The sequence below is a fragment of the Vigna unguiculata genome, chromosome 4 (genome assembly GCF_004118075.2).
Source record: "Vigna unguiculata cultivar IT97K-499-35 chromosome 4, ASM411807v1, whole genome shotgun sequence".
Lineage (NCBI taxonomy): Eukaryota > Viridiplantae > Streptophyta > Magnoliopsida > Fabales > Fabaceae > Vigna > Vigna unguiculata.
Window position 1 is genome coordinate 17,343,900 of NC_040282.1, and position 17,447 is coordinate 17,361,346.

The 17,447-nt window shown below is 33.8% G+C and overlaps 1 protein-coding gene across 2 annotated transcripts; it reads right to left on the reverse strand.

The window, feature by feature from the left end:
* Positions 1-2,888: 2,888 nt before the first annotated feature.
* LOC114182080 (enhancer of polycomb homolog 2-like) lies at positions 2,889-16,967 on the reverse strand. Of its 2 annotated transcripts, none has more exons than XM_028068831.1 (13): positions 16,708-16,967; positions 16,069-16,319; positions 15,481-15,613; positions 15,275-15,377; positions 13,214-13,337; positions 11,105-11,170; positions 7,605-7,643; positions 7,313-7,393; positions 7,132-7,179; positions 4,660-4,710; positions 4,502-4,570; positions 3,780-4,028; positions 2,889-3,374 (listed from the first exon to the last, which is right to left on the reverse strand). In XM_028068831.1, the coding sequence occupies exons 2-13, from the start codon at positions 16,216-16,218 to the stop codon at positions 3,126-3,128; spliced, it is 1,362 nt and encodes a 453-aa protein (XP_027924632.1). In that variant the 5' UTR covers positions 16,219-16,319; positions 16,708-16,967; the 3' UTR covers positions 2,889-3,125. The 2 variants fall into 2 exon arrangements, with proteins under 2 accessions (XP_027924632.1, XP_027924633.1); XM_028068832.1 differs by lacking the exon at positions 16,708-16,967 and adding an exon at positions 16,605-16,687 and having other exon boundaries at positions 2,923-3,374.
* Positions 16,968-17,447: the final 480 nt, after the last annotated feature.

A 17,447-nucleotide genomic window follows, 5' to 3' on the forward strand; every position in this document is an offset into this window, starting at 1 on the left:
ACTCGCGTGAAGTAGCTTGGGCGATCCTCAGTTGATCTCGCTTAGGCGAGATATACTCGCTTGGGCGAGAAAATTTCTCTCGTGCACAAACACTCAACAGATCACAAATGATTCAATAATACCACACACAGGTTCGCTTCAACACACCAAGCATATTAAAATGATAAAATAGTAACACAAGCAGCACAACTCAAAAGAAAGGGGTGAACCATAGCTTCCCGTACCTGAAAAAGGGCTAGCAGATGGGTTCTTGGATACGAGCAGAGAAACACAACAACTCCTAGAGCAATTTAGCGAGCTGGAATCATAAAGAATAGCATGAAACGAAGTTACCCAAAACGACCTTAGTTGGGACACGAAGTAACAGTGCTAAACAAGAGAGGTATGGAATGGGAGGCAACTTACGTGGAACGGAATCTGGCTCAAACAAGTACGACGGAGGTCAAAGAATAAACCCTAGTGGAGGGAAACGTCTGCAGCTCTAAGATTTTCTGAAAGTGTAGAGTGAGTGAGTTATGGCAGACTTAGGGTTGGATTTTTATCCGTTAAACCAGCCCTAGGCTCATCTGATTAGGGAAAGGCCCTTTAAAATAAGGCATAAACATAAGTGGGCCTTCTAGAAATCACATTAATTATTATTTGTACTGTAAGTTGTAAATATATATATGAACTTTTTTTTATTTGACCAAAAGATAAGATTTCTCTAGATAGGATCTTCTTTATCACAAAAATCTATTTTAAAAAATCAATAAAATATTGCATTGACTTCGTTCAAAAAGAGTTTTATTATTCTTATGAATTATTTAATTTGTTTAATGAATTCTGAGTTGAACTTATTTTATTAGTAATTCAATTTTATAATTTTTTTTTATGCATTACTATTTAAAAATGGATGTTAAAATTTAGACGATATTTATTATTATTTTTCGTTCGTATATGTATATTTTAAATTACTTAAATTTATAGCCTACCATTTGATGGCTCTCAAACCTTTAAAAATTTGTATATGTATATTTTAAATTACATAAATTTTTAACGTTTCTATAATACACATTATTTAATATTAATAAATAATAAAATATAAAATTAAATATAATAAATAATAAAAAACTTATTAAGAAATTTGGTTTACTTTTTTTCTTTATCTCTTGATTTACTTAATCATTATTTGCCTCTCATTTCTTTGTTCCATTCTAAAGAAAAAAAAAAACTCTCTTGTCCACTTTATACTAAAACATTAGTTTCATTTTTTTTTCTTATGAGTATTTTGTATAGTGGTTTTTAATGAACATATAAAAGTTTATTATTATATATTATTTTCATATTTAATTGTGACATGATTTGATTATTATACATTTTTCTTTTAATAATTATGTTTTTAATATTTAATTAAATTTTGATATTTTACTTTTTTAATCTTGATTTTTTTTTTTGTAAATAAGTGTACTTATGAAAAATGAAAGAAGATTATTTTTTAAAAGTGATAAACGAAGACGAACGTGAATATGAAAACAACAGACTTAATTTTTTTACTTAATCTAAAACATGAAGCTAATGTCCAATTATTTATTTTTATTTTATTAATAACAATGATTGAATATAAAAATTAAGTGTATTGTTTTGACTCTCTTAAAATTACTGGTCAAGAACCATCATTTATATTTTGACATAGCATACAAATCATCAAAGTTTGCAGTTTGTATGTTTATCATGGTACTCTCAAGAATAGAGAAGTTGCATACAGATAAAAAAAAAGTTGTCTTGTGTACAATGATTTCAAAGCAACAACAAAATGAGTTAGCAAAATTTGTCTTGTGTACAGTAAGACAAGCTATAATGGAAAACTTCTCCATGCAGAAATTATTGATGAATTGAATGTATTAAGTGCAATATAAACACTTTATGTGAATATTCAGTGTGAGAGAAAATATAAAACTTAAATTGCGTATAATACTCCTCGTGAAATTAGACTTTAGAACAATGAGTATTTCTGTCGAAAAAAGTTTTCCCTTAACTTATTGTAAAACTAAGAAATAACCTATTTAATCAAAAGTTTCATTATACTCAATTTGAGGAGAAATTTAGTTGATAGTAAAGAATGACTTAAATAAAAAATAACAATAATAATACTTATATACAATCAAGTTATACTATAGTTAATAAAAGAACTAAATGAAAGGGTGTAAAAGTAGTATATGTTAGATAAATAACAAAAATATAAACTTAAATTAAAGTACATCGACTAATGATATTTTAACCCACTTTTTTTGACCCATTTTTAACCCACTACTTCAATCACCATTAAATCATCACATTACATCACTAAAAAAATCAAAAGAAATAATTTAATAATGATTAAAGCAATGAATTAAAAATGTGTCAAAAAAATGGATTAAAATATCATTTTCTTTCAAATAAACTAACATTGTCATCTAACTGATGGATCGTACATATAATAAAAAAAATTACCTTTATAATATGTTGTTTGGCAGCATAAAAATGTTTTCATATTTACATTACATAAAATGTCTGAAAACAGCAGTAGTTTATTTTGAGAGAAAACTGGGTTCAGATTCTCTATTAAATTTTTTTATGTTTTTTTATTGAACATTAAAGATACATTATATTAATATTTAAAAAATATCATCAATATATTTTGAAGGAACAACAGAAAAACAATATAAGCAAACCCAGCAGATTCAGGAAAAACACAATTTGAAAAGCCTCTAAAAAGATATGGAGTAAATTCAGATGTTATCATGTGAATTTATTAGAAATCATGAGTAAATTCAGATGTTATCATGTGAATTTATTTTGAAAGTGTTATTTTGGTTCTTTGAAAGCTTTATTTCATTTCCTTTATACAGAAAAAAAAAATGAAAAATCTATTGCATGAGCCAAGGGAGAGGAAACTCTAAGATATATCAATACAAAATGCATCTAGCTTCACTGCCCCCAATGAAAAATACTTGAATGACCTTGTACCTAGAAAAAGAAGAGAAAAACTTACAGGCCTAAATCATGTTTACAAGTTTCCTTTGCAACATTGCACCTTCCCAGTGATTATCAATTAAATTCTAACCAACAGGAAAGGTACCATTTTAGCATCAGATAACAAAAACAAATTAGTTACATGTTGAAGGTCGTGGTTTTGGAGGCATATAATAAGAATTACCACAGTCAATTGGAGTTTGCATAAGAGGATTCCACCGGTCAAATATTATCCGACCACCTCTACCCATTCGCCCGCGAAATCTATATGATGTCGACGACACCCCATTTGTTGCAATAGAATCCGGTGGCATAATGCCTGCCATGGCCAACTTATCTGGAAGTAAAGGTTTAGTGAACAATAAAACTGGCTCAAGTGGATCCTGCATAATCCCATCCCACACAAGAACTCATCAACAACCATGTAGAACTACGAGGACGTGTACAAAAATGGAAGGGGAGAGGACACTTCGCAAAGACAAATTGTATTTGTACCACAACTAGTACAACAAATTTGACAACAGAAATACAAAGTGTAATGAATGATATGTGATGGAGAGATAAACACAAAGGTTTGGTGTATAAAATGTTGAGTTGTACGAATAACTCTTTAAAAACAATGTAGTGAAATGGGTTATTCTTGGGCATGCAATCATATTAGGTGCTTAACATAAATCTATAATTTCATTATTCATTTAGGATTATACTGTCAAGAATTGCTCTTCGTGTGAACTCACATGATACAATTCTTTCTGGATAGATGGGTAGATAGATAATGAAATAAATACCAGTTTATGAGGCCATCCATGCGGGACATATCTCCTCCTAAACTCTTGCTTTGTGCTAGCTGCAGTAACCATGGGCAGGTTGGTGTCATGGGAAGGCAAACCCTGTACTGCAGTAGACCGTGTTCGAGGAAGGCGGTTTGTCATGACATCATCGGAATCGAAATATTCTTCTTCGCTTGAAACAAACTTGGAAGAGAAGGGAGTAAAGCCAGAGAGTGCCAAGTTGTCTTCCAAAAATTCGGTTTCATGCTGAAATAGAAAATCACACATTGGTTCATAGGTTCAAAAAATCTACTTCACAATATTGACAAGCAAAAGAAACAATATCCAAGAGTACACAGCGCTATTAAATTATAAAATAGATCCAGCAAAGTGCATCAAATTGCATAGTTATATACAAATTCTTACGTTTTTTTTCTTTTTTCAGCCTTCTTAGTCAACCACTAAGAACTAGAACATGGAGTTTGCTTATGACAACTCTGATTAGCAGATGCCATACTTAAGGTAATAGCCAAAAAAACAAACAAGAGTAAATAAATTCTCATTGTTTTTCACTATGTTCAATGGGTCTCAAAATATACGAAAAGGTTTTGTATTCTAACTCAACCAAAGAAAAAAGCAATCCAGTCCAGATTCCATCCAAAAAGGGGAATTAACACTAATGATCAGCTCTAAATTGTCAGCAGATTGAAGACAATAAACATTCAAAAGGACATCCATACCTTGTACTTCATTTGCATCCTTTGCAATGTAACTTCACTCTCCATTACTTCTCTTTTTTTCTCCTCCCTCTGGTCATGATTGTATTCAACACAATAAGATTGAAAACAAACAGGATAGAAATATGGTATGACAATGAAAAATAACTTGGAAGTCACACCTTGATCAAAGCTTCCAACAAGCTCTTAGCTTGGTCAAGGTTGCGCCTGACCTGTTTGCAGTCAAAGCTTCAAATATCTTTTCAAGTACTATATATTGCATCAGACACACTCTAATTCGAAAGAAAGAAATATATTTCCTAAGCCATTGATTTCTTTAAAAAGACAATATGAATTATTAACAGTTTTTACATCAACATTTCTAAACAACAATGAAATGAACTAATAAAATCAAATCATTTTTTTATTATAACTGACAATTATATCCAGAATAGCAGCAATATCATCTATTGTATAAACAGATCGAAGTAAGTAATTAGAAAGTAGGTCTTAGGCTTAACTTGACTTTAAAAATTAGCTTGCAAGATGAGTTTTGCACCTACTTTTATATCATAATTTAGTCACATCTCTAGTTGATTTGAGATCCCCAATACACACCCCTTCATATTGAGGACTAGACATCCTGAGCATAGAAATAGATATTTTTGGGTGGTCCTATAGCAGGTGACATGACAGATTCAATAAACCTTACTAGGATAGGCTTAAATGCTATATATGAAAGTGGAATTTAAACCTAACTCTATCTTATAAAATCAGCTTGCAAGTTGAGGTTTGTATTTTTACATATTATAATTTAGTCATTTATGTGTGATTTCCAAGAGAAACCATAAGCTAAAACTTGTGTTTCCATTTCCAAATTATGTTTCTTTTTCAAGTGAATTAGAACCTACTTCAACACCAGATTGCTCAATCTCATTAATCTATCTGCAAGTTGTCTTATCCACTAAATGGATTTTTCATTGAAGCACGTGAGCAAAAGAAAATTCATGACAAATGACAGTTCAGTTAGATGAGAACTTTTGTATACCAAACAAACAATATCAAGCAAGCAAAGGAACACACTAAATTATTGGATACGTATAACTTGAATAGGTTCCTTTTCTTTGCTTAAATCAAGATCGTTCCAAGCCCCTACTATCCTATTAATTTGTTGTACTACAATCATGGTTATCAAACTCGCGAGTTAACTCGTTAACTCGGACGATTTTACATTCCTACTCATGGCTTCCGAGTCAACTCGGAAGCAAACTCGTTTTTTAACTAGAATCGTAGAATCGGATGTGAAACCGGTTGAATCATCCAACTCGTGAGTTTGTAGTGTTTTGGCGACTGGAAAATTTTGAAGCCAAACAAAGTCGTTTGGAAGGGTAAGATTCACCTGATTATTAAGCCCCTTCTTCTTCGTTCTCCTAAGCTGCATCACCCACTTGCCATCGCGTCACTCTCTCTCACCATTGCACTCGTCGTCGATCATCATCTGGTAGTCGTCCTTGGTCGCATCACTCTATGCAGAGCTCCCAAACAGAGCCATCGCCGACGTCTTGGCTGTTGGAGTGCGTGAGCTTCTTTTCCTTTCAGAAAGGTCATCGCATAGGTGTGGGGCGGCGCAGGAGATGGGAATGAAAATTAGGTTTTTTTTACTTTGGGGCTAGAATGGGTGTTAAAAAAACAAAAATAGGGCTATCTTTTTACTTTAGGGTAGAGTGGTAAATAATTAGGGAGGTGCAAAAGAAATAAATAGGCTGAGGAAGTGGCAAGCCTCTCAATGGACACTCTCCACGGTGCAAGTTATGATTATTATGGGTTTATTTTTTAATTTTGTAGTGAAAAACTAAAATTAGACCATTACGTCTAGAAATGGATCACATTAAGTGGATACTAATACAAGGACATTCTCATATTATTTGTTTAAACTACTTTTAAGTTATATAATTTTGTGAACTTATTTGAATTAGGAAGTTGTTTATATTAATTTTTTCTTTTTTCATGCCAAAGTAAACTCTTGCGAGTTTACGATTCGAGTTTACAATCCAAGTTTACTAGACTCTCACGAGTTTATTGGACTCTCACGAGTTTACATAAACTCTCAAGTTTGACAACCTTGACTACAATGACAACAATTCTACTTACAACCACAAAAACTGATGGGTTTCAGACTGGTGACTTTTACAACATTTTTTTCTCAAAAGTTGAGCTCTTAACAGTGAATGAGAGAGATACAGTAAAAGATTAAAGATCATGACAATGCAAAGATGATTTTACTAAACTTTCAAGTGAGGAAATATTACTTTCACTCAACGTATATACACAATTATATTTATACAAAGAATGCAGATTTCTGTATAATCATCAGGAGAAACTTGATTAGAACCACATGGAACACAGGTCACAAATCTTTCAAGAAACTCAACATTCTATGAAACAATAATTAGGGGAAAGAAACCTCTACTCCATTGAAAACTTTTAAGACTTCCATTCTTTGAAATAATAATTCATAGCGGAAGGGTAAACCACAAGTTCATAAAATCATTATCTCACACTTAACCAGACCCGCCCAAAAAGTGTAGATCCGAATTCAATTTTACTAACTTTAATAGAAGCCTAAGAATCATAATCAAATTTGAAGAGCTGACCTGGCGAAGCTTTTCAAATGACTGCACATTGTTCTCCCTCCTTTGCATCTGAAAAGAAAAATGTATAGGTTTAAGTCAACCAAAAACCATTTGACGTCTTGAATAAACTCATGCCTTTCAGGGAAAAGCATTTACCCAACACTGAAGAACAATGAAAACATGTGCCAAGTTTTCCACCTACCCTTCTTGTGTGAAGCCTGTGGGCCTTCTCCCTTGGCCGAAAGACATTATATGGGTTGGTGTCGTTAACCGGTGGAGGTGGCTGTATGCAAAATGCAGTTTGTCAAAATTCTTCATAATGGGCTAGCCCAGCATACTATTTTATGCAAACAAGCATAGATGTAGGCCCACTACCCCTCCCCCATGGGAAAAACAAATAAAAACAAAAAACATCGAGTACAATAGTTAGCTGCAAACTACAGACTAAAATAACAGGAAAATAATATATTCATTATAATGTTCTAAAGTCTAACCTGCAAACGTCGCAAAACAGGCTTTTGCCATCGTTCTCGCTGCCGGCAAAATCATGCAAACAAGGGAAAAGATATTCTTGTCATATACTGACGAATAAAAGCAAATAAAAATTTACCAACTATAGTTTAGATAGCATGAATACACAGCGCCATAGTATACTTTGTAGCACAACTTAGGCACAAAGATATTCTTCTTCCATTATTCCCTTTCTTTTGTTTTTCCTGTCCTCGTTTTTATTTTCTTTCTTTCATTCTTTTTCATCACAACCTCATCATGTCTATTTTTTCTGATGTTTTTTCTTCTTCGTTTCAACTCCAGTGATCACAAGAGTCATTAGTTTTGTTATTTAATTTATTTAGTAGACTTTAACTCATCCACCATGCTTACACTATTTACCTGCAACATCATCCATATCGTGTGGCAGGCTTCAGATGTCCACTACCGTCTACCATCCCCAACTGGGGAATGTTGGCGAAAATAGAAAACACGATAGGGAATAAATGCATGAGAGAAAGTAGAGGTAGCATCCACTGGCCAAATGATGGTACATCTAGCTTGAGATCATTGGGACAGGTGAGGATAAAACTAATAAAAGCCCCTATCGAAACAGTCTATCAAATGGAGGATACCTTAATAATTAAAGGTAGAGAAAGACAATGTAAAACTCAGTGAAATCACAAAAAAGGACATAGATATCTAAATAGCATTCATTATGGCATAACAGCAACACAAAGGCTCAATTCAATAGCATCAAGCATGCAACAAAATTTGAGAGTCCTTTCACATGCAGATCAATGTGCATGCTCATCTACTTCGCATTGATCTTTGAGCAACCTCTCGGGACAGGAAAATGATGCAGGAGTTCTTGTCTCATATCAAGAACATTGTTGATGAGCTACCAGGGGTAGGAAATACCGTGCAACGTTAACAAAATCTTGATGTGACTTTGGAAGGATTACCTCAAGATTATTCACCATTAGTTTCAGTCATTGAAAGCATATTCAAGACTGCTCCAACAACTTGAGGCTCTTGTGGATGAATCTCAAACCAAGTCATAGTGCTCAAAATACTCCTGCACCTGAGTCATCAATCACAAATGGAGTCTAGCTCTTCACCCACTCTTGCACACACTGAAACTGATCCCAGAACTGTAATAATCATCCCATGCAAACCAGGTCAAAGTCTGGATTTCAAAATCCAGACTTCAACCTTCTCTATTTCTCAATCATAGCTCCCTTGCCTTCTGATAGAACAACAGTAGGGTGGTTTGGGTTAAAGAAAATGCAAATGGGTCCACAAACAAATAAAAAGCTCGGTTGGTGGCTAAGGGATTTCATCAAGCCCATGGGTTTAGTTTTAATGAAACATTTTCTTCTGTTATTAATCCTATTACCATCAGGCTCATCATCATCCATGCCTTTGCTAATAATTGGCAGTTATTTCACTTGGATGTGAATAACTCTTTCCTTAATGATTTTCTTAAAAGAAACAATCTACATGATGCAACGCCAAGGATTTGAAGTTGGAGACAGATCTCTTGTTTGGAAGCTAAACTAGGCACTTTATGGCCTAAAACTGGCACCAAGGCTGTGGTTTGACAAACTCAAGTTTCCCCTCATTCAGTTTGGATTTCAATCTGGTAAATGTGATTCTATCTGTTCAAATACAAGCATCAAACTCACTATTTTCATCTTGGTTTATGTAGATGAAATTATCATTATTGGCAGCTCACGTCATCTGAACCAGAAAATCAACAATCAACCTGACTAAAACATTTTCTCTCAAACAGTTGGACTATTTGGACTATTTTTTGGGCATTATGATCAAACATCTAGCAGACATGTCTCCTTTTATGACTCAAAGAAAATACATTAAAGACCTATAACACAGGACCAAAACGGTTGAAGCTCAACCAACCTATTTCTTCTCTCCTACAAGTTCTCTAAAGAGGTAACTTGTTTCAGGATCTGACCCCATTATAGATATGTAATTGCTTCCCTGCAGTAACTACTGTCACAAGGCCTGAAGTAAGTTTTGAAGTTAACTAAATTTGCCAATTCATGGAAAACCCCATAGACTCTCACTCAGTAGCTATCAAAGAATTCTAAGGTATCTTATGGGAACTCTCTCTCATGATCTTCACATGCAACCAGCTGCTGTTTGCTGACCTAATGGTCACAGCTATGTGTGATGCTGACTGGTCCTCTGACATTTATGTCAAAAGATCTACCTTTGGTTCTGCCATCTACTTGGAACCTAACTTGATTACTTGGTGGTCAAGGAAACAACAGGTTATTGCCAGACCTGGCACAGAGGCTAATTATTGCAGCATAGACTTAAGCTGAGTTGCCGGGTTCAGGCTCTGTTATAGGAACTTTCAAGTTCCTTTCTTTACTCATGTTCGGCACTGTGATATTAAAGTGCAGTAGATATAGCTTACAATCTTCTTCGCAGTTGGACCAAACACATGGAGACTCATGTACTTTATCTTCAAGAAAAAGTTCTATGGATATAACATCAGATTTTTCCACATTCCAGCTTGGATCAAATGGTCAGATGTGCTGACAAGGCCTCTTTCTCCAGCCAAAAGGCAAACTCAATGTGAAAGGGTTTTCTGAAAAATATTCACCTTGAGTTTGAGGGGGATGGGATTACAGCATAAATATGCATATTTCATTCTGTTTTAAAACAGAATATTCTTTGTTGCCAGCTGTAATAGTTTGTTAGTCTGTTATCACCCTTTGTATATATGCACCAACGAGGGCAGCCAATATAACTCCTGCCTCTGAATTCTGTTTGGTTGAATGAAATGAAAAAATTCATTCTCAGTTTAATTCTCTCTCTCTAAAATGCTCTAAGAATTAGAGATGGCAAATATGAGTTAATAACGAACTTTTTAAAATGCTCTAAATTGACCGCACATGAGTATGGGTATATAAGTAATACCCAACTTTTTAAATAAGGGACAAGGACGAGAATGAATATGTACATATTTGTTCAATCCTCGCACCCATGCTCATTTTAAATTACTAAGGCATTTTGTCTATTTGGTACTTTATTTTGAAATTTATATAATTATAATTTTTTTCATTCTTATTTGGCATTGAAGAGAAGAAAATGTACATCTTTTGACATTGAATTCTTAATATCATTTTTCTTTGCTTAGATTTTTGTTTACTATAAAATAAATATGTGGGTTGTAGGGACACGTGTACAAGTATATCCGACAAGGATGGTGATGACACAAATTTCATGTCCATCGAGTATTGGGAACAGGGATGGGTATGAAATTTTATTTCAAGAATGAGGATGGGCATAGTCAAACCCACACCCACTTCACCCAGTTCGTCATCCCAACAGAAGTATGAAGACCGGGTACAGTACAGATCCCATATTCCTAATGAAAATCGTTATTGAAAGTAATTCACAAAGTTATATATAGATAAAAAAGAGGCATGCCCCTCATGTAAGTGATGATAACATGATATTGATTCCATACCTTCTCTTTCCAATAATCATATACAGACTGGATAAGTGGATATTTGAAGCCCTGCGCTTGTAAGGCCTAATAAATAAAGGAGATAACTTTTATTAAGCCCAACAACACGACATAAGCAAAGTAATATAAGATTTGTATTGCAGAACAATGCCAACAAAAGCATTCTGAAATTTGACAAAGTTAATAGATAATAACCTAGATATGGAAATCTTTGAAGAAAATCAATAATTCATCAGCATCATGTATGTCAAATCAGATTAAAAAAGACTTCTAAATCCTGTCGTAGTTTTCAACTAACATAAAAACTGTACAAATCCACAAATAATATTAACCTTAAAATCTACACCTTCATCATTCACATAAAATGTTAAGTTTTCACATTCAGATCCTTGAAAGGAAAACACTTGAATAACAGGAAATATCCATGATTTGTCTTTTCAAGAGCATTGAGATTTTGGGTTTCAAAAACAGTGTATAAACATCTAGCAAGAAGAATCCGGTCCACTTTCACTACACAGTTTTCATGTTAGCACAGATTAGAGCATGGGCCTAGATCATGAATAAGTATTCAAAAGCCACTTTCTCTTACTCCGATGGTGTTTATGTCCTTAGATGTTTACTCCTACTTTAATATAGGCAAATTAGTCACAGAGAACGGTTATCTTGGTGCTTTACTCTGTATGATTTTACTAACACCCAAGGGCTAGTACAAACAGCACCCAGCACCTATTTTCTCTACTTGTGAGTGTTCTTTATGCAGGATAGTTGGTGGAAGTGGTACAAAGAATATTCTGTTGGTCCCTGTTTGTGATGCAAATGGCTCAGCTTGTATCCTCATTGGCTCTTTTGGAATGTCAATCCTAGAAGATAATACAGGCCAGTAAGCCATTCTGTTGCCAACTGAGGCCTCTCATGACCCAACACAATTTGTAATTAACTTATATCCAGATTCTAGATTCCCTTACCAAGGGTTATGTGTTTTGGCTGGAATTGTCTTTGTTAGGAATTTTGTGGGTATGATAATAGTGGGTGGTATATGTTTCAGTTTTGTTTGTTGGGAAAGGTATCCTTGAGGTGGGTACCTTCTGTTTTTTTTTTTTTTCTCTTCCTTTTTACCTCTTTCCTGTTAGCTGCATTCTTACAAGGGTTGGGGCAACCCTATTGCCCCATTTCAATTTATATTTGTTATTGCTGATAAAAAAAAAAAACTCTTCATATCCAAATTGACAGGAACTTCATCAAATATAATCTTGACAGGGACCTAATGGTTACAACTCATGTTCATCCAGGATTTCAGATAGCAAACATCTTCACTAAAGACTTCCACAAGGAAAATTCTAGAATCTTGTAGGCAAGTTGGAAATGATTGATATTCATTTACCAACTTGAAGGGGAAAGTTGTAAATAGAAAATTATTAGGATTAAAAATATTCTCAATTCCATAGCAATTAGAAAAAAATATTTTCACACTATTCGTATTCATTTCAACATATTTTTATTTCCTTTTTTAAAGGCTTTAATTATTACATATTTGATGATTATCAAATAAATAATATTTTATTTTCTTAAATAGTTCAAGTACATTCTTGCTCTTAAATAGTTCCAGATCCTAGCATTTTAGGTTTTCGCATAAAGTAAAAGACTTCCATCACATTCAATAGGTTTTTCAAATATAAAGGACTTTCTTCTTTGAACATATAGTCAATCAATTCCTTAAATCAGTTCACATTAATTTCACAATAAAATGGTCCATGAAGGTTGGGATTTTTATATTTCTGGTATGTCCTGCTAACAGTTTTTCAAGATATCATGTTTTGGTCAGGATGCATAACCCTTTTCTGGTTCTTGTAAACTTTATTTCTCATAGGGTTAGGGAAAGTCCAAGTGAGGTTCTCGATTCGCAAAGAAAGAAAACACAAAAAGAGTTCAGTGAATTATGTTCCCTCCATTATAGATATAAAAAAACATACTTCCTAGCTCCTACATTAATGACTAATCATTCAAGAACCGGCGGAACAACTGCCTATTCTTAGTAACTGTAGCACAAAAAACAAAAAACTTATTCAAGATGGATTATGAACAGGTGAAGACACAATAAATTATTTTGACCTCAATTGCAGTATCAAGCCGTAGTTGCACAGGAATTGGTGAACCAAGAGTAGGTGTTATAAGTCCAGCTCTTTCACGAGCTTTATGATCCAATACCTCCAACTTGAAAAGAAGACTCTCAAACCTATCCACCAAATAAATTAAATGAAAGCTGAAAGAAAAAGTGTGCCATATCTGAAGCATATCTTATATTAACAATACAAGATGACATGAAAAGTGAAACAACCAAAAACAAAATGAAATAAGAATTGAGCAAACCAAACAGAGGAAAAAGGTATACTTGTTGGGCTGCAACACAAGACTTTCAAGTTGGTGAAATGTTAGGTCAAACTCAAAATTAAACAGAAACACGTTTAAACACTAACAAAATCATTATGTTGAATGTCTTAACCACAAACAACTAGTTTACATAGAATTCGCATTGTCTTGCTTTTGCCTCTCCTTAACATAATGCTATTTTGTTTAAGATTTCTAAGGGTGCGTTCAGATAAACAACGTAGTTGAGCACTTGTTGAATAAGTACTAATCAAGTGCGTGCTTATATATAAGTTGTTTCTATAATCAAAGAAAAGATAGGGTTAAACTGTTTTCATATAAGTATTAAGTTATAAGTTGTTTTCATAAGTTATCCAGGAAAGCCTGTAGAAATAAGCAGAAAACAGCTTATGGACATATAATGAGTCATTTCCATGAACTCTAACAAACACTAATACCAGTGCTTATGTCATAAACTATACTTACATAAGTTGTAAATATGCTCTTTCAAATCAACCCTACATCTACTTATATGTAAAATAAAAAAAGCCAATGATGGTAGTTAACAAATTCAAATAAACCATGATCAATAGGATGCCCTAATTTTAAGAGGTCTAGAATATATAATGCATTTAATAAAAAATGGAAGAAAAAAAAAGCAGCAGATATATGTTGGAACACAAGACATTATCCTATCGTATCTTAGAATAACTTAATTTATCCTCTGGGTTTATCTTCCCTATTTCTTAATTTTCTCCTAGAATTAGTTACCATATTTCCTTATCTTATCATGACTTGTTACCCTAATTAGAGGACTATGAGTTAGCCGTCTAAGTTTAATGAACATATCAAGCACATCAATACATTTTAATATATTTCACCACCTAATAGAATATTATACAAACTGCCTCTTCTCCCTGTTCTAGCCTTCAATACATAAAACTCCATAATATCAATGTAGTACAATCCTCTTCGATCTGTCCCATCACTAAGCATTGTTAACCTCCTTAAAATTTGGAGTTCGCCTTTTTTGCCATATCAACCCCATGTATCTCCTCACCTATTGCTCCCATAGGCTTTTGGTTGGTTATACCTCTTTACCTAGCACTATTTACCTCTTGCTTCATCATTTTGCTCTCCCTTCTTCCTGGTTGGTTAATTTTTCTTCTAAAGAAATAGTCGACATCAGCTTACTATTTCTAGTTTTGCTTGGCTCTCCCTACTTTGCTTTCGAACTCATTTGGAGGATCCTCTTGTTTGGATGTGTGTCCCAATTGCTATATGCTGCTGTTTGGTGACTGTAATTGATCTGTTGCATCCTTTTGTAGTTTGATGGATACACTAGCCTTGTTTTGCCCATTGTGGTTTGCTACTCTTGTTTGGCTGCATGGCAGCTGCATTTCCTACACCTCACTTGTTTGATAATAGCTCTCACTTTTGTATTTGTTTGTTCTTAGTGTAACCTCTATTTTAGTGCTTGTATATTTCTACAGCATCTATTTCTCTCTTTTGGTTTGCCCTAGTTTTGCTTTTGCTTGTCTACAACAATCAGTACTCTACTTTCGTTTTCAAATTGTCTTCTACAGCATGTGATACTGATTTTGAGGGAGAGAAAGGACGAAGGTGTCTGGCCATTGCTTTTGCCCTAAATTGCCTTTATTCCCTCTATTATATCCTTCAATGTCTAAGACTCTACAGTGCAACAAACAACTTATAAAGATTAATACCATTAAACTGAAACAAACCACTATGACCCACAAATAAATAAATTAAAGAATAAAGCCGAAAATAAGAACAAAACATTACATTTCAGGTGCCAAAATCTTCCTCTCTTTATTAAAATGGTAAAGCCAATCCTCATCTTCATTATCTAAGTCATACTCAACAAACTCTCCAATCTCGGCCCGAGCTGTAATAAATGAAAGAACTTTCAGTACAGGAATTGGAATTTACAAAAGAACTTTCCAAAATTATTTTTTAATATAACTAAATGATCTAAGAAGTGGCAGTACCTCCTCTTGCCCGCAAATAGGAAGTTGGTTGAGAGAAAGTGCAAGAATAGTCCCTTTCATATGTATCCACAATAACAAACTGAGGAGTAGGTATTTCCGCAGCCAATTTCTTGCTGGGGGTTTGATGATGTACCTAAGAATAATAAATAGAAATTACTGATAAAAGCAACAATATTTCAACCACAAACACATTATCAAGTGGTTCCTTTCCTACAATCAGTTTTTGATAGAGGAGCCACATCCATGATTAGTCCCTAAATATTTGACATTTCAACTACCAAGGCTTTCTAATCTGCAAAATATTTACACTAACATATCGTTATCAGATAATAATGACTTAATAAATTAAATATGAACAGTCTACGTTAACATGGTGAACATCTTTTCTATTTGAACAAGGGGAAGAGCTAGTGAGATAGAGTGTAAAACTCATTGCCTTGACGCGGAGTACGTCTTGCATGTAACTGGAAACTACTATAACACTGATACAAAATAATTGATAAATACAGAGCAGCATACACCAAATAGTTAACAAACACAATTCTGGAAAACCGGGTGCAATGACAAAAAACCACGAACAGTCCATACCTCATGTTCAACCTCAGGAACAGCACGTAACAATTGGGAATTCCGGGTAGAAGCAGGTGCCTCATCGTCTTCAAAGTCCTTGATGGACTTGACAATGGGGAGCTTCTTGTGGATGTCAAGTGGTCGAGGCCTGAAAGACAATCTACTCATTTCCACTCATATACTATTCCCCCAACATTTCCACTGTGTTTGAGTCTTCCAACGCCACCCCGTTTTTCTGTCTCTAGGTTTGAAACCACGGTCCTGTGAAGCTAAAACATACCACGCACACACAATGTGAAAATTCAAATGTTGTATCCCCTACCAACACAACCAAAATGCACAAATTCAAATGCTTTATCACCTATCAACACAGGCAATAATACACACAGAAAATTAAAAATATTAAATGCCTTAAGTATCTCAACACAACCCACACACAAAGGCACTGCATAGCACAATTTCAATACCCCAGAGGAAAAATTTAAATTTGGGGACCCAAAACAGAGAGTGTTAAGGCATTTAAAGAGCAATCATTCACATATATATTGAATCACCTATGCTCACAAAAGTTCCCCATTTGGAAATTTCCCAGATGCATACCGAAAATAGAGAAGGAAATGATAAATTGATTGGAAAGAGTTTAAGAATTGGGAAAACCTAGCAAGGCAGTGATTTGTGGCTTCACCAATTTGGGGAATCCGCGTTGGATTTATGTGACTGTATTTGACGCGTAGACAAACCCTAACCCTAAATTGATCGAACTTTTTTCTCAATTTGTTCTACCTTGTTTCATCACCCATGCCCTCTTTCTTCCCCGCGTTACAGATAGCTCCACTACCCTCTTCTTTTTCTCTTTTGAATTTAAATATAAGAATTTATTTCATAAATTTAACAAATAATAATAAGAATGCACTCTCTTCCAATCCATTCATGTTCACTGTTTCAAAAAGCAAAAAGAAGAAAAAAAGTAAGAAAATATATAAATTAGATGATTTCTAATTTTCAGTCTGAAAAAGATATAAAGAAATGAAAAGAACATTTCTCCATTCATATTGGATTTAGAAGAAAAAGCTGATAAAATAAAATAAAATTATAACACATTAGAAAGTATCTTTTGACTAAATAAATAAATATTATTTTTAACAATTATAGATGTAAGAATATTTTCACTATTCATTATTCAAACAATTTATCATTAAATGTTTTTAATTTGAGCCACTGCAAATCAACCATATGGCTCACATTGTTGGTAAATCAAATGGAAACCACTCTCACACTCGTTTCCAATAAACTTGGAATGCAACTTTGTCATTTATTTTTATTATGTGGCATCAATCATTATGTTTCTATTATTAATATGTATTACACGACTATATTTGGCATTTCTATACAGTCTT

Excerpts from the sequence above, each read along its gene's own strand:
- LOC114182080 (XM_028068831.1), bottom strand. The coding sequence starts at position 16,218 with ATGAGTAGATTGTCTTTCAGGCCTCGACCACTTGACATCCACAAGAAG. Across the intron at positions 7,394-7,604 it reads CTGTTTTGCGACGTTTGCAG|CCACCTCCACCGGTTAACGA; the intron begins GTTAGACTTTAG and ends TTTTGCATACAG. Across the intron at positions 3,375-3,779 it reads ATGGATGGCCTCATAAACTG|GATCCACTTGAGCCAGTTTT; the intron begins GTATTTATTTCA and ends GGGATTATGCAG.